Below are 17,999 nucleotides of genomic sequence, written 5' to 3'. Positions count from 1 at the left end.
TGTTTCCACATAAAATTCAAGGTACTGGATTTTATGTTGAATCCCTAAGCATCTTAGGACCTAGGTTACTTTTCCTGTATGAACTTTCCTATCACCTGTGATCATTGCTGCAGTTCTATCGCCCTCTGAAGTGAGATGAGTGGGAATTGGGAAAGGGATATTTTTCATTTTGCTGTCTCCAGGGAGGCCCACCTAGCACTGACTAGCCTGTCTTTACAGTGACAGATAAAAGACTTTGTATTCACCCAAACCTTTTAGTGTCAACTTTTAGAAGTTTTCAAAAATCTGGGATTTACATGCAAGTTACTGCTGCCTTTATCTCGCTAATGGAAACTGCTCTGAAAGTCTTGACTAATAGAGCAGGCTATAGATACTTGCAATAGAAATAATAAGCATGTACCCTAAAGTTCTCGTTGGTAAAGCTATCATACAGTGTGGGGCAGATTTCACCTTTCTCAGTGCTGTCCCATAGAACTTGATGGGAGCACTGAAAACCAAGGCAACTCTGTTTGCATAGTCCCACCCCTTCATCTGCATAGCCCTAGTTCACATCTCTTTTTTCTACTTGCACATGAAGCAAGTGTATATCTCATCGCTAGAAAAAGACCCTTCTTATCTTTGTCACAACAGAAAGAAGTGAGAATGCTATGGAGACGACTGGATCAATTTATTGTAAGGAGTTAACACCATGGGGGAAGCCAACGTGGTGCCCTCCAGATGATGTTGGACTACAACTTCCATCATCCCAACCATTGGCCATGCTGCTGGGGCTGCTGCGAGTTGCACTCCAACAACAACTAGAGGGCAACACATTCGCTGTCCCAACCTAATGTGATTTTAGGATCTTAATTAGATTGCAAAGTTGGTGCTGTGGGAGGACTTTCATTTCTAAGTGTCTCTTTCTTAACTCCTTCCTTGTGTTAACAGGTATTATGCTTGTCTCTGTGGACATGAAGAGCTTGTGCGGTACCTTTTAGCCAATGGTAAGAAAAACCTGATATGCTTCTTCTCCTGGAGACTGTGTACCCAATATATATGGTCACCTGTGTGTCTCTAGAATTGTCATTGAAGGTACACCAGAATTAAAACAGTATAATCCTGCTCTGATGGGAAACTGCATACCGTATTTTTCACCCTATAGGACGCACTTTTTCCCCTCCAAAAATGAAGGGGAAATCTGGGTGCGTCCTATGGGGCGAATGCAGGCTTTCGCTGAAGCTTGGAGAGCGAGAGGGGTTGGTGCGCACCGACCCCTCTCACTCTCCAGGCTTCAGGAACACATCCGCAGCCTAGGGAGTTCCCGCAGGGCTGTCTAGGCTGCAGATAGCAGCCTGCTTCCCAGAGCGCCGGGCATGCTGAAAGCAGAGCGCCCGGTGCTTCGGGAACACATCTGCAGCCTAGGCAGGTTGCGGATAGCAGCCTGCCGCCCAGCGCGAGGAGAGCCCTGAAGCAGAGCGCCCCTTGCGCCGAGCAGACATCCGCAGCGTGGGGAGTCCTGCAGGAGTTCCCCGCAGGGCTCCCCACGCTGCGGATAGCAGCCTGCCGCCCGGCGCGCAGGGCACCCTGGAGCAGAGCGCCCCGCGCGCCGGACAGACATCGGCCAGCCCCACAAGCTCGGGGGACAGCAAGGAGGCGCAGCGCCGCCATCCCGCTGTTCCTCGACCTGGTTCGGTTTCCCCGACCTGGTTTTGGGGGGAAATAAAGGGAAAATTTTTTTCCTTTATTTCCCCCCCCAAAAAAACTAAGTGCGTCCTATGGGACGGAGCGTCCTATGGAACGAAAAATACGGTAGTTGCTTTTGACTTGTTAAGCTAATCAAACAGCTAGAATCTTATTTTGCAAGGAAAACTTTTCCTCTCATGGTAGGGTGTTAGTACAGGGCTCAGTTTTTTACAAGTTTGTAGTACTAGCCCTAGCGTGACATTAAAATTGGATCTTAGCCAATGGGGAGAGCTGCTATTTTTAATCTAGTCTGCTTGCTGCCATTTTGTTTAATAAAACGCACCTAAAAGTAAATGTCCATTTGATGTTTTACTACATTTTATATATGCTGTAAGCCACCCAGAGTGGCTGGGGAAACCCAGCCATCATCATCATCATCATTATATTATTATTATTATTATTATTATTATTATTATTATTTATTAATCTCATTTTTTACTTAAAAAAAGAAAAAGTTAAGGCTCCTTGTTGGTACATTTAATATTTCTGTTCTCATCATAGCACCCAGCAGGGCAAAAATAAATGGATTTAGTGTTTGGCTTTACTAGAAGGAATAAATTCACCTGGAATACACTGAATCAGTAGCTGCCACCATTTATTGAGTGACTAGTAGGAACAGTTATCACCAGGAATATGTGCTTTTGCTTGCAGATCTATCTAGGTTACCAAGTAACAAGTCTGCCAGCATCCATTCTTGAACCACCCAGCTCCCAAGGGCATTATTGTGCTGTTTCTTAGTAACTTGGCTAAAAGGACAAAGGCAATAATGTAGGGCAGAGCTTTCCAAACCTTTCATGTTGGTAGTACACCTTTTAGACATGCAAGATTTCACGACACAGTAATTCAGTTTTACTAGCAAACAAGAGGTTAAACTAACCCCTTTCCAGCCCTGGGAGCACCGTGGGGAGCATTCGTGTGACTCACCTACACACTGCAGCCACTAATGTGCAGACACTAATGTGTCGCGACACACAGTTTGGAAAACTGATGTACAGTGAGATAAGCTTAGTTCTCTCACCCGTACCATCAAAATACATTGATTTCATTTAACCAATGTTAGGTCTGTTGTTTAACAGGTACAAAGAATATAAATCCAGTCAGAGAAATAAAACAAAAGCGTGGTTTCTAACTTTATTTATCAGACTATTTATAAACCACCAACACAATTATTGTTGAGGTGGTATACAATACAGTCATTGAAAATAACAGAATTGTACAGTTATAAAATCATAAGATGACCCAGGCTGAATCAGATTAAGTCTTTAAAAACACTTGGTGAACCAAATATATTTTCAGCAGGTGACAAAACATCAGGATTGTAGGCGCCTTTCAGATTTCCATAGGAACAGCATTCCAAACTTGGTATTAGATCATAATTCATAGCTTATAGCTAAAGCAAATAATAATCCTTCTAGGTATAAGAAATCCAAATCATGCTTTGGTGGGGTAATGTTGAATTTGGTAAGAAAGCTTGTCATTGAACATGCAGCTACATGCAGACTCTATTAGAAATGGGTATACTCCAACCAATGCAGACACAGACTTGAGAGAGAATTATATTGAATTTGGACAATAAATTTTATATTCCTAACTGTAATTAAACACGCAATCAAAAAGTTTTAATTTTTCTGGGAAGCTTTTTAGCTTGCTTCTAACTTGTATTTTACTAAATATTTACAGTGTACTTTAAAATAGATTCTTTTCTCTGTTTTTTAAATTGTAATAACGTCTCTCCAAGGAGCTCAATGTGGTGTTCATGGTTCTCCTCCTCAGTTTATCCTCTCATCAGCCCTGGGAAGTAGACAATGACTGTCCCAAGGTCACCCAGCAAGCTTCATGGCTGAGTGTGGATATGAACCCTGATCCTCATCCAACACTCTAACCACAATCCAGCTCATAGTGTAGCACACTGGATCACAGTGGTATGGGTGTAGCAGAAATGTTTTCTGTGAAATATTGTAGAATGTATTCAGCTTCAGGCAGCTATTTTCTTTTAAAACTGAGTAGTCTTGCAGTTGTCCCAAGGCAGAAATTAAGAGACTGGATATTATGGTTGAATGTTAATTTTACTTCATGAGCTCTGCTTTAGACCAGAAGAACATATGAAAGTACTTGTAACGAGGGGTGAAGGTTGCTCAGTTGTTTAGTGGAAGCAGTTCTTAGTACTGTTCTGCAGAGAAAGACAATATCACATATGTAAATGATCTGTCTCTTGTAATATGGCTTCAAACCTAAATGCCAGTTGGTATTGGTTTACAGGTGCCAAATGTGAAGCAAACACCTTTGATGGCGAGCGTTGTTTATATGGGGCCCTGAGTGATGCTATTCGGCGGGTGTTAAAGGAGTACAAGCAGATCACAGCAAAGTGCATGAAGAGAGACTACTATGATGTCTTCCTTCAACGGTAAAGAGAGAAGGGATGCCTTCACTGCAGGCGGTTAAGCATTAAAATGCATCTGTTTCCATTGGACTGCCACGCCCACTCCTTGGATGGCTGACCCCTCTTGCTTGTTTTGTTTCAGGAGATTCAAAAGATTTATTATGTTCTTGTCTTATGGAGGCTCGCTTGTGATAATGACAAATCTGTCAAGCCACTGTTAGTACACAGTAATTTGAAAGTTTATATATATATATTTAATTCCCTCCCCACTGAAAAAGCTTCTCATACAGTATACATGATAAAACTGATTAATCACAATCTACTGCGTAGGTGGCAGAAGTAAATAAGACTACTTAATATGTGTGTGTGTGTGTGTGTGTGTGTGTGTGTGTGTGTGCAGTCCTGTTTATGGAATGCTGTCCCCAGGGAGGCTCACTTGGTGCCATCATTATATTAGCTTTAGGCATCAGGCAAAAACATAACTTTTTCTTGATGGCGTTGAATCATAATTTCCTGTGGCCTTCTTGAGTGGTTCAGATTCTGCCTTTTTAAGAACAAGTTTGTCATTTCATTTTTTCACTGTTTTTCTCTGTGCTGGTTTTAATGTATGTTTTTCTTTGTTTATATATTGTAAGTCACTTTGAGTTACCTTGGTAAGAAAGGGACCAATTAATAAATAATAAAGCATTATTTTAGAACCTTGATTTTGAAGGAACAAGATTCTCGCAGTTGCTGAGTCCTCCAGTCCAGTTTTTTTCAGACTTGTTGTTCTCATTCTCCTTGCAGACTTCTGGAACAGGGTTACCAGAGTGACATTGTATTCATTGTGCATGGGAAGTCTTTCTGTGCCCATCGCTGCATTCTCGGTGCCCGGAGTGCATATTTTGCAGAAATGTTTGAGACCAAGTGGAAGGGGAAGAATATCATAGCACTAAAGCATCCATTGGTGAGAAGACTCAAGCTTTGTTTTAACTGGAATAGTGTCTGCAGTTGGTGCTTGCTTTATGGTTTCATGTGCCAAGTCTAGACCCTGATTTACGCATGCATCAGAATGAGACAGTAGAGTGGACTGTACCACTTAAGACTGTGGGTGAGGATGTTATTTCAAATACATTAAAAAACATAAAAATCAACTAACTAAAAAAACCATAAAAAGCAACTAACTCCCTGAATTAACTAACTCTCCACTTCGTTGAGAGGAAGTGGTTCTGGGCTAGTCCTCTCACTTCTATTCTCCTTTTTTCTTTTTTCTTTCTTTTTTATTTGCAGTGAATATTGTTAAATTTGGAACACTCAAAATGGGCTTCTCCTACTTGCAGTCTGAATGGCACAGTCCATTCTGCCACTTTATTCTGCTACACGAGTACAAAGCCTGATGTTACTAACTAATCAAGCTTCTTTAAAACAGTTTTACTTGGATTATCTCAGCAATGTTGATCTGGAACATCGTATTGAGATTTCATTGTGACTACTGTATTGAATCGACCCTGCCTGTTCCTACTGGTAAACATAACACACAAGCTATTCAACTTCTCACAAAACAGGTTTTCGTTTTTTTAAGCTAACTATATAAGTGGTTATCACAACTTGTGGTCAGTTCCACAAGTTAATTACTTTTTGAGTAACATTATTTAATGTTGTCACATGGTGCAAACGAGCTGGCATTGAGGAAAAGGGAGATACAGCTAAAATCTTGCCCTTTTTGTTGCTTGCCTCTCCAGAGTTAGGACTACTGCAGAATCTCATGGGCCCTCATTACCTTCTAGTTTGAATATAGCCAATGGGGTGCCCTCTGGAAGTTGTTGTGGACTTCTGATCATTGACCTGAAAGGCTGGGGCTGATGGGAGTTGTAGTCCAAAACACCTTAGCTACTGCTGTTCTAGCTTGTTTCTCACTTATATCAGTGTATAGTTCAAGCCATGGCAAAATGCAACCTCTGTAAATAACCACTTTCATTCATTATATAGATCAACCCAGCTGCCTTTGGTTCCCTTCTCCAGTACCTCTATACAGGTAAATGTGGGCATGTGCTGCATTGTAGTGCTTACAAGTGCTGCATTTGGATTGAGAATAACATCTTGCGTATATATACTTTGCATAATTATTTCAAAACGTAGCTTGTCAGAAATGGCTTGGGTGACGTACTTTTTCTCTTTCTCTTGCAAAGACTATACTGATGGAAAGCATTAGATACTGGGGCATAGAATAACAGCATTGATGGAGAGGCATGGAGCTGCACAAGTTGTGTTGGACCTTGCTAGAGTGAGATTATGGGGGATTCGGGTTCTTTTCTCTACCATCGTGTTTTTGCTTTGGGGTTAGCCACTCACCCACCCAAGCAACAATATTTTATTGCCCAAATACATTGTCTCCCACCACCCAGCTGATGGGTTTGTTTGTTTGTTTTGCAAGTGCTGTATCAAATGCAATAAGGCCACTGGCATTGCTAGTAATGATTGACACAACTTTGTGTTTGGACATATTCCTGGTATACCACACTGTTGCTCTAGTTTTACGTCTAAAAGCGTCATGGCATTAATCCCCTTTATTTCAGCAACAGTTACTTGAAATGTTGAGGCTTCAATTCTAAACACACTTGTTTGGGAGTAAGTCTTTCTGCAATTCAATGAGACTTACTCCTGAGTAGACATGCAAAGGATTCTGCTGTCTAGAAGATTTGTTTGCTGGTTGGGCATTCTAACCAGGCACAGACAGTGCTAACATGTTTTTCTACCTCCATTTGCATATGCCAATAGGGTTCCTCCCAATTCCAGAGCACAGCTCTGGATTGGAGCTACCAAAGGAATAGCAAAGAATAAACGTTTGTCTTATTTTTGTTTGTTTTTAGTGAACAAAGGTCCTTATCCTTCACTAGACAATGGTCATACGTTTCTGGATATTTGTACTCAGGAATATGTATGAATCTGGCTATTGAAGTTGCTCCTCTTTTTGCTTTTATAAGACAGGAGTACCTTGAAATACAGAAGGATACAGAAAGTGACACATGCATCTTTATTTAACATGTGGGACATGTGGATTAAACCTATAGAAGGGATTCTGGATTAGCCTTCTCTACATTTGCTCATTGCTTTGGGCAGATGTATGTGGGAAAGTGGCATACCAATTGAAATAATAGCTACATTACAGTGGTGCCTCGCAAGACGAAAAGAATCCGTTCCGCGAGTCTCTTCGTCTTGCGGTTTTTTCATCTTGCGAAGCAAGCCCATTAGCGGATTAGCGCTATTAGCGGCTTAGCGGATCAGCTGATTAGCGCCTTAGCGGATCAGCTGATAAGCGGCTTAGCGGATCAGCTGTTAAGCGGCTTAGCGGATCAGCTGTTAAGCGGCTTAGCGGATCAGCTGATAAGCGGCTTAGCGGATCAGCTGATAAGCGGCTTAGCGGATCAGCTGATAAGCGGCTTAGCGGCTTGGGAAAAGGGGGGGGGGGAGGAAAAAAACCCTGCAGGAACTCGCAAGACATTTTCGTCTTGCGAAGCAAGCCCATAGGAAATTTGTTTTGCGAAGCACCTCCAAAACGGAAAACGCTTTCGTCTAGCGGGTTTTCCGTCTTGCGAGGCATTCATCTTGCGGGGCACCACTGTATTGTAGTTATCAGAATTGACGGACTTGTATGTAACATTTCTTGGCTTTGTCATATGTAGACATGTGCATCCATATTTTATTTATTTGGGTGATAGTCAACCAAGTTGTGTATCTATAGTCTATTTGTTTACTTAGGGCGGCATGCATCTCTGTCATATTCTTTGTAGACTCATTGCAATTGATGGACTCAAGTCCACTGATTTTAATAGGCCTATACCAGTATCGCTAACATTGGATGTCACCCTTACTACAATTTTGTACTGTTAATCCATTCAAGATGGTTTGCAGTCTAAAATAAAAAGATACAAAAGGTAAAAAAATTTTCTCAGGACATATATCTGAAAAGCAACATGCAATATGGCTCAAAAGAAGTTGCTGTACTAGCTGTACAAGTGATCTTCTCAAAAATATAAATGCAGTCCTTCCTTAAGTCACAGGGGGGTGCTGAAACATAAATTTGCAGCTGTGGATATAAGGATGAATTTTACGTGTTGGTGAATAAATAATAGGGAGAATTGAAAGGGTCATTTGCTTTCTTTTCTTTTCTTTTGCCAGGCCGTTTAGACATAGATGTAGAATATGTGAGCGACTGCAAAAGATTGGCAAAACAATGTCGGCTCCAGGATCTCATCGAAGACTTGGAAACCAAGTGTAAAAAGGTGCATGAATTTGGTAAGGTCCAAATTGCTCAGACTGGCATTTTATATAAGAAAGTGGAAAGCTGCCTTTTTTCTGAACAGCTTATATTAATTAGCTAAAAATTCTAGTAATAACTTTTTTCTGTTCCGCTGTTCTCCTAAAGTGCTCAAAACAATCACAGTACACCATGCAGATAAGCAATTAACAATATGAAATATTCTTTAATTTATTATTATTATTATTATTATTATTATTATTATTATTATTATTATATTTCCATTTCTATACTGCTTTATAATTTAAAGAAAAAATTCTCAAAGTGGTTTACAACAGGTTAAAACATCAAATAAAACAATGCAGAATAAAGCATTAATGAAGAGAGTCAAAAAAATATCACGTATACATTCAAAGCAATGTAATTAACAGGAAACTAAAATATTATCTGAAAGATTTCAAAATAAAATATTACAAAATAAGTCAACTACAGAATACACATTTAGTGTAGTGAAGTTTTAAAAAAAATTATCATAGAATATATGAATATTTGGAAGGGACTCAACCCCCTGCAATGCAGGAATCTCAGCTAAAGCATCCATGACAGATGGCCATCCAACCTCTGCTTAAAACCTCCAAGGGAGGTGAGTCCACAACCTCGCGAGGGAGACTGTTCCACATTTCAAAACTTAAACATTTCAAAAGAAAACATTACTATTGGAAGTTAAATATAATATGCACATTTGAAACTGCATAATTAGCAAGAGAATAAAATATTGTTTAGAACATACCTGCTGCTATTGCTGCCAGTCCTGCCCATGGTGGTTGGCAGGTGTGGAAGCTCAGGCTTGATGACTTGTACTAAGAGACAGCTATGATGGTCTCTGGCCTTTTCAGCAGCCCTAGCTTTTGTAGCTGGAGTCAGTCCTCCCTGCCCTCCCAGGCCAGGGGGGGAAAGGCCTGCAAGGCAGGCAGCAGGTCTTCCAGGATTCACAGCCAAGATGGGTCTCCAGGATGGTAAAGTCAGTCAAGAGCAAGATCCAAAATTGCACAGTGAAAGCCCAACCAAACAAAAATGTCTTCAAATACATAGTGAAAAGATTTCCTGATTGAGGTATTCTAGAATTGTAGCACCCACAGAAAATGTCCTGCCTTCTGTAAGTTACCCAATGGATATTTTGAAGTGGTACAGAGAAAAGGAACTTCCAAGCTGATTTTAAAGCCCATGCAGGCAACAAAGTAAGTGTTCCTAATAGTTATTTGGTCTTAGGCCATCTAGGATCGTCTTCAGTGTCTCACATGCTGTACTGCAGTAGTCTATCTGGGAAGTAATTAAAGTGTAAATAACAGGCCAAATCTGTTGCTTTTAGAAACTGTGTAGGTCTTGCACTAACATGGGCAAGATCTTCAGGCTTATAGGTGCAGTGACTAAGGAGAGGTAGGGTAGATTCATGTGCCCTTAATTTGGTGACAAATTTCTGTCTCCATTGTACATCAAGTTACTGTGCTATGTATATACTAGTGGGTGAGCACTCTAATGGGACATTTAATTGTGTTTAGCATAAGCCTTTGTAGCATTTCTGTTTTCTAGAAAGAGTTGTGATATGTCATAACAGGGACACATGGGTATGGTCCAGCAATCTGCTATTTGAATATTACCTGCCTAAGGACCATTCCCATGATGTGGAATATAAATACTTGGAATAATAAGCAACTCACTCAAAAAATGGCTTAGTTATCCATCTTTGTACAGTAGTGCTATATTCTGAAATGCTACATTATTTGACACTGTCATGGTTTTAAATGTATTCTATTGCTGTAACCCACCCTGGGATCATGAATCAAGGAAGAACAGACTAGAAGTCAAACTTAAATATTTAGTGGGGCTCCAGGCCATTTCTAAACTGGATGATATAGGTTGCAGGAAATGAGGCAAGCAAAAAATTCGTCTCTAAACCAGATACGATTAATCTTGAACTGGATACTTGAGGAGCTCCCTCCCAGGCTTAAATATATAGGTTGTTTGCTTGTTTTGTAAGGTTAACTGTAGATATCAAACAATAATGTATTGTAGTAATGCTTGATAGATGCAGATAGATATTTCACACCCTGTAGTGTATGTTTTCTGCAAGTGTGTTAAGAATAGTTGAATTTCATAACCCATGAGCATAGTTTAATAAAAACCATGCTCTCATCAACTTAAAGAGATAATGAATAACTAATTTAGCTATATTTGTGTTAATGTTTGATTATATTTCAGCATCTCTAATTACACAGTTTTTCAGTTCTTTTATTTTAGGTTAAGCTGATTGATGCTAATAAACTCTTATTCCCAGAAATGCATAGTTATGATTTCTTCACGGATGGAAAAAGTCAGGTGGTTAACACAAGTTGCTTTACTGCCTTGGTTGTGTACTAAGACTACCACCTGGTGTCATCCCTGCCACCCACCCACACACCCACCCACACACCCACACACACCAAGGTCCATTGCACCAGTGGAGTTGCTTTCTCTCTTGGACACTTTGAAAGGCTAAGGCTGTCGTTTGTTTTGTCATATTAGACATCAGAATTTAAATAGTTGGCCAGGCAGATCATAAATTTACACTTCTTTAGGATTATTTTGTACTCTGCTTCTCACCATTTGTGAGAAACCCTTAAGTGATGAAAGGAACAGTTTAGCTTGCTTCTATATGCTGCTGTCTTCAAAACTGAAGGTGCTAGAGCATCCTTTATTGACAATCCCCTCTTAACATCTTCTTCTGCCACTGCTGCCTTTAGTACTGGTAACACTTAAGCTTTGACCCTGGCATAGCTAGCCATGTTGCAAAAACTACAAAATATACTATATTCCATTCAGCTTCCCACTTTTCCCACTGGGGAAGAAGGAAGCATTTGGACTGGTGTCCTAGAGGCACAAGTCCCTTGCTTTCATGCGTCTGGACCCTTGTTGGTGCTAAATGAATGTTAATTGCTGCTGCTGCCTTGTCCATTTTCTTGACACTTTATAAATGTGAGTTGATCTTACTGACGCTGCTGTCACCAAAAGCTATTTACTTTTGACTGACCATGCTCACATTTGTATTACATCTGTTCCGAAATCTTAATTACTGCAATATTGCTGTCATAGATTGAAAGATGCAGCCCATCATAGTGGTCCATTTCCCAGAAACTTGTGATAAAGTGCTTTACCAAAACTCATGACACAAATTGGTCTTTTAAAAACTCTCTGTGCCATAGACAACACATCTGGAGGGGGGGCGGTCTTGAGAGGAGGAGGCTGCCTCACTTAGCTGTTCTGTTCTTCAGCTTGCACTTCATCTGCGTTAACTAAGCACTTCAAGCAGAAAATTGCTATCTTCTAAATGAGCTAGAAACTTCAAACAAAAGCATCTCCATATACAGCCCTCTGACAATGTTCTTTTTCCTCTTCCAGAAAAGAATATCTTGCTGCTTCTTAGTGTCTCCTGGATAGGAAATATAGGCTGACTCAGTCCTCCTTGAAAGCAAATTGCATATGCTTTTGGCTTCTGAGTTTAAATTGGCACCAGGCTGCCAGTTTCCCTTTGGAACAGTTCTGTGAATGTACTTGAAACAGATTCTGCAAGTTAAAACTACAATAAACAAATTGCATGCACCCACCAAGTAGGGGAGAAATCTGTTCCTAACAACACACATGTACCCAAAGGCTAGGTAATCTGTTAGGTTGATGACTGAAATAGTGCTGAGCCTTAACTTTGTTCGCATTGAGCCTGTCACAATTGCAAAGCATAAGGAGAGGATGTTAAGGAGAGGAACCAGACTTGCCACTAGGCACACAGGCGTTCATTTTAGTCTCTTTGCATCCGTCTTAAGAACATGCTTTGTCAGGCCAATAGTCCATCTAGCACTACAGCATATTTTCCACAGTGGCCAGCCAGATGTTTCTAGGTAGTCCGCCAGCAGGATGTGAAGTCAACAGCTGCCTTCTGCCTAATAATAATAATAATAATAATAATAATAATAATAGTTTTATTATTTATACCTTGCCCATCTGGCTGGGTTTCCCCAGCCACTCTGGGTGGCTCCCAACAGAATATTAAAAACACAATAAAACATCAAACATTAAAAACTTCCCTAAACAGGGCTGCCTTCAGACATCTTCTAAAAATCAGGTAGTTGTTTATTTCCTTGACATCTGATGGAAGGGCATTCCACAGGGCGGATGCCACTACCGGGAAGGCGCTCTGCCTGGTTCCTGTAGCCTCACTTCTCACATTGAGGGAACTACCAGAAGGCCCTTGGTGCTGGACCTCAGTGTCCAGGCAGAATGATGGGGGTGGAGACGCTCCTTCAGGTGTACAAGGCCAAGGCCGCTTAGGGCTTTAAAGGTTAGCACCAAAACTTTGAATTGTGCTCGGAAATGCACTGGGAGCCAATGAAGATCCTTTAGGACCGGTGATATATGGTCTCGGCAGCCTCTCCCAGTCACCAGTCTAGCTGCTGCATTCAGGATTAGTTGTCGTTTCTGGGTCACCTTCAGAGGTAGCCCATGTAAAGTGCATTGCAGAAGTCAAAGCGGGAGATAACCAGAGCATGCACCACTCTAGTGAGACAATCTGTGGGCAGGTAGGGCCTCCGCCTGCGTACCAGATGGAACTGGTAGACATCTGCCCTGGACACAGAACTGACATGCGCCTCCATGGACAGTTGTGGGTCCAAAATGACTCCCAGGCTGCTCACCTGGTCCTTGAGGGGTACAGTTACCCCACTCAGGACCAGGGAATCCTCTACACCTGCCCAACCGCCTCCAAACACTCCCACCTTCACTGCCCTCACTGGTTCTGATTTAAAAGAGGTAGAGCTGGGTATCATCCACATACTGATCAACACCCAGCGCAAACCCCCTGATGATCTCTCCCAGCAGCTTCATATAGATGTTAAAAAGCATGGGGGAGAGGACGGAACCCTGAGGCACCCCACAAGTGAGAGCCCAGGGGTCTGAACACTCATCTCCCAACACCACTTTCTGGACACGGCCCAGGAGGAAGGAGCAGAGCCACTGTATAACAGTGCCCCCAGCTCCCAGCCCCTCTATCATCCTGCCTCTGAAATTTGGAGTTTCCAGTTACTCATCGTGTTTGTTTAATTGCCTTCTGAATCATCACTACATCCTGTGGCAGTGAATTCCATAAACAATTCCTTGTTTTCCTTTTTCTGTCCTGAATTCATTGGGTGACCTTAAGTTCTAGTGTTGCATGGCAGCAATAAGTCCTTGTGTGGGTATCTGTCCAATATCTTTTACAGTGAAAATTCATGCAGCTTCTTTGAAATTTCCCTATGCTCCTCCTAGTGATCCTTTCACTCTTCTGTCATCTAGTTGCCCAACTGTCTCCTTAGATTTTCTGCTCCCATTTAAAAATATGTCTTAACACTTTTATAATAAGCTACAAATTCTCTTTTCTGTGCCTCATCAACTTCCACTTGTTTTGCCTAAGTTTATGCTGTCCTCATTTGAACTAGACACAACTTCTTAAGGGAAGCCTTAATCGATCAATCAATCAGTCAGTCAATCAGTCTGTGTGATGTGCTTTCTCCAGTGCTTCTTTTAATGGGGATTAACATCCTAAAGAAACTTGAGCTCCTTGATTTTTCCTTCCAGTGAATACCCCCATTTTTGCAAAATTAAGTTAATTCATGGTCTGATGTATCCCCCAAGAACTTCAGGCAGTTTACTCAGTTTAGACTCAGTTTAGAAGTGGACATGGGATCATACTTGACAGTATTTGCTAAATAAAAATGATCCCAGTACAGTATGTGTTTTACCATTAAACACATGTTGCTTGAGTGTCCACACTCCTCGGCTGCTTTCCAATTTTTAATGCTCATCCAGACACATCATAGAATCATCTGAACCAGGGTTTCCCCTCTCTGTTTCTAGTTGAAAATATTCATTTACACGTGTTTATAAGTTTCAAAACAATAGGTTGGTTGGGGTTATTGCAACTTTATTGAGGACTGAAGGAAGCTTTTTGTAGAGATTAAGTGTTCAGTACAATATGATCTAGTGGAGGCATAGGCAAACTCGGCCCTCCAGATGTTTTGGGACTACAACTCCCATCATCCCTAGCTAACAGGACCAGTGGTCAGGGATGATGGGAGTTGTAGTCCCAAAACATCTGGAGGGCCGAGTTTGCCTATGCCTGATCTAGTAACTCTGTGCCAGCAGATCTAATCTATCTCCCTTCCTCTTCTGTCTTCTACCATAACGTAACCCTGATGTAGCTCCTCACAATTAACAAAAGGAGGGGCAGGGAATTGTCATTTCCTGAGATTCCTGTTGAGAAGTTAGTAGTCTCTCATGTGAGAAAGAAACAGTCTTTCCTCCTACCCACCACCTTCATATGTTGAAGCAAAGTTTCAAGTGGCAAAAGGTATAATTTCTTTACCTGCTGACAGTAATGGTGTATCTGTTGAAAGGCATTGTATTGCCTGTTTAGAATCACATTTCTGAGGCATATACAACTCGTTAATTTGGGGCAGGAGGGTTGGGAAGAAAGATATTGTACTGTGGCAGTCTTCTTTCACCCACCTCTCAATGTTGTGGTAAGATGACATCCCTGTGTAATCTGTAAAATGTCAAGAGCAGCAATTTATTATGGCAATGTGAGTCACCTGAGATTTGGAGACAAGTTCTAAATCCATTGAGTCACGCTTATCGTACCACCTCTTGTTCTGATGCAGAGTTAACTTAGCCAGCTCAGGAGTAACTTCCTTTTCTTGCTGAACTCCCAAGTGTAAACCAATGAAGACTTTTGGTATATTTCTAAATAGTTTATCATGGCATGAGCTTTCAGCTCTTGGTTACAAAACCTCTTTCCACGATAAACCACTTATAATACCAAAGGTGCTGAAATAGCAGTTGTGTTCATATTATTATAAACAAGTTCTCTGTATTAACAAAAGATATAAACAACACTCCCTAAAATAAAGACCACGTGAGCTGGGTGTAGGAGGAGGAGACAAATAACACTGTGTAATAATCACAAGCTGAAATCAATATGGCATCATAAATACATACTACTTGTTAATGATTTAGTATTGATCACAGCAGCTTGCTTTACTGTACCAAGCTATTCAGGTGCTCCTTCTTCATACAGCAAGGCTTTGGAGACTCATAACATGTAGGTAGTACTTACAGTAAGGAACTATATATGTGTACATGCCAACAAGTGCCCAGACATGCACTAAACGACCACTTCTTCATCAACAGTTATTGATCTATTCCCTTACTTTAATTCTTGGAATGGCTATGTAATATGAACAACAAGGAAATATTCATAGATGATGAACGCAGATGATGGCTGTGTTAATATGAGCAACAAGGAAAAAGCAGCCAGGAGCCTCATACTTGCATGCTCCCTTCCCTCTCTCATAGCAGAGAGGTGGATTTAAGCAGAGCTTAGTTTCACTTTCCACAAAACATGGCTTGCTTTTATGAGCTAGAGATTGTTCTTTAAAACAAGCTCTGGTTAGTCTTTGAACAAGCCAGCTTCAAACCATGGTTTATGAAACTACAGTTGTGTTATACTATAGCAGGGGTGTCAAACTCAAATTCATTGGGGGCCGCATCAGCAGTTTGGTCACCCTCAAAGGGCCGTGGTTTGGTCACCCTCAAAGTGGAGGTTTCCTGAATGCATGTAAAGTGGAGGTTTCCTGTGTAGAACGGCCGGCGCCGTTAGAGGGCAGACATTCTCTGGCTTGTAGGCTGCCGCGCATGCGCTGAAGAGGCGGCTTTCTTGTGTCAAAAAAAAAAAAAGCGAGAATAAAAGGTGAAGGCTGGCGGCGGCTACACGGGCCACATGACGAGGTCTGGCGGGCCGGATTCGGCCCGCGGGCCTTGTGTTTGACACCCGTGCACTATAGTTTCCAGTTCATAGGTAAAGGTAAAGGTACCCCTGACCGTTAGGTCCAGTCGCGGATGACTCTGGGGTTGTGGCGCTCATCTCGCACTATAGGCCAAGGGAGCCGGCGTACAGTTTCCGGGTCATGTGGCCAGCATGACTAAGCCGCTTCTGGTGAACCAGAGCAGCATGCGGAAACGCCGTTTACCTTCCCGCCGGAGCGGTATCTATTTATCTACTTGCACTTTGATGTGCTTTCAAACTGCTAGGTTGGCAGGAGCAGGGACCGAGCAACGGGAGCTCACCCCGTCGCAGGGATTCGAACCGCCGACCTTCTGATCGGCAAGTCCTAGGCTCTGTGGTTTAACCCACAGCGCCACCCATGTCCCTTCCAGTGCCAGTTTCATTAACTGTATGATTTGAAGTTGGCTCAGAGCTTGTTTAAAACCATTATTTCTCATTCGTTCATATTGCCAAGTCAGGTTCCCTAGAAAGGGAAACTTAATTCTGATGAACTCATTCTCCAAACCACGCAGGAAAAGTGAGCATGGTAGCTCAAGGCAAGGGGAGGGGAATGTCTGATCGTCCCAATAGATCCTTCCTGCTCTTGGATTTTATGCTGAACCATGCTTTAGTGTTGTGTGCAGATTGGGCCATTATTTCCATATTTGTGAGACAGGCTTCCTTTAGGAGATTCAGTTAATTGCCAGGGCAGGTACAAGCTCTGTTCTGATCTCGCCCAACATTGTTTTTGTGGTGTATTCCTCCCCCACCCCTTTGGACCATAACATCAAGTGCCAGCTTGTTTTCATGCAGTGCAGTGGAGTGCCTTGGTGCTCGTACAGTAAAGCAATCCTTTATTTCCTAAGAGTATTTGATCCCCTCAGCATTTATGAAGGCCCATCCAACCCTGAGCCACCCAGAGTTTGGGAACGAGCAGCACCACTTGACTTTTTTATTATGATTCTTTGTTGTCCTTATGCTAGGAGGGTGTTCAAGTATTTTTTCCTCTTTTTGAAGAGAAGTTCACTATAGTAGTAATCCTACTTGGCATTTATATAGCCTTTCTGAGAATTTAGAGCACTCTGTTTTACATTCCTTCTGCAATCCTTGGAACAACCCCGAAAAGTGGGTCAGTGTGAGCCACCACACTACAGAGCTGAAGGCAGTGGCTTTCTCAAGGCCCCCATAGTGAGTGCTGACGTAAAATTGTAGCCAGAGTTTTTACAGCTTGCATGTTTAACCAGTGCACATCAATGTGGTTTTAGCATGTAGGAGAGAGATTGGGAGCGAACAGTGTCTTTCCCAAAGAATCATGCTAAATGAGGATAAGCTGCCCGATTTCTCTCTGCTCCCTGTAGATGTTGGATCCCGAGGGTAGATAGAGGAGTTCTGTTTAACATGGTTAAACTCCAGAAATGACTAAGCGGTTGCATGGCAATTACCAGGTCAGATGTGTTCGTGTTTTTCTCTGAAACCATTTTCACATGTCCGTGAACACCCCCAAAGAGGTCACTATGGAACAGAGATGCGAGGAACCTGAGGGCTTCCAGGCGTTGTTGGACTTCAATTCCCATAATCCCTGACTATTTCACATGCTGGTTGGGCTGATGGGAGCTGGAGTCCAGCAACATCTGGAGGGCACCCATTGGCTCTCCCACTTCTGATCTGGAAGCAGTTTGATATTGATTAACCATATAAAGATGCGGAATTTAATACCAGCAACTTAATGGGGATGTGAATGCTGCTGAAGAGAACCATTTTTGTTTGTCTGCCTA

General features: G+C 41.9%; 1 protein-coding gene across 3 annotated transcripts in view; it reads left to right on the top strand.

Moving 5' to 3' along the window:
- ABTB1 (ankyrin repeat and BTB domain containing 1) overlaps window positions 1-17,999 on the top strand; it is a 37,401-nt gene that overhangs the window by 3,620 nt on the left and 15,782 nt on the right. For all 3 annotated transcript variants that reach the window (XM_077924971.1, XM_028719194.2, XM_077924970.1), the window contains exons 3-7: window positions 928-983; window positions 3,982-4,126; window positions 4,889-5,048; window positions 6,071-6,116; window positions 8,261-8,377. In XM_077924971.1, the coding sequence (XP_077781097.1) occupies window positions 4,092-4,126; window positions 4,889-5,048; window positions 6,071-6,116; window positions 8,261-8,377 (358 nt within the window). In that variant the 5' untranslated portion in view covers window positions 928-983; window positions 3,982-4,091. The remainder of the gene's footprint in view (window positions 1-927; window positions 984-3,981; window positions 4,127-4,888; window positions 5,049-6,070; window positions 6,117-8,260; window positions 8,378-17,999) is intronic.

The sequence above is a fragment of the Podarcis muralis genome, chromosome 2 (assembly GCF_964188315.1).
Source record: "Podarcis muralis chromosome 2, rPodMur119.hap1.1, whole genome shotgun sequence".
Lineage (NCBI taxonomy): Eukaryota > Metazoa > Chordata > Lepidosauria > Squamata > Lacertidae > Podarcis > Podarcis muralis.
This window is presented reverse-complemented; position numbering and strand designations above follow the sequence as displayed.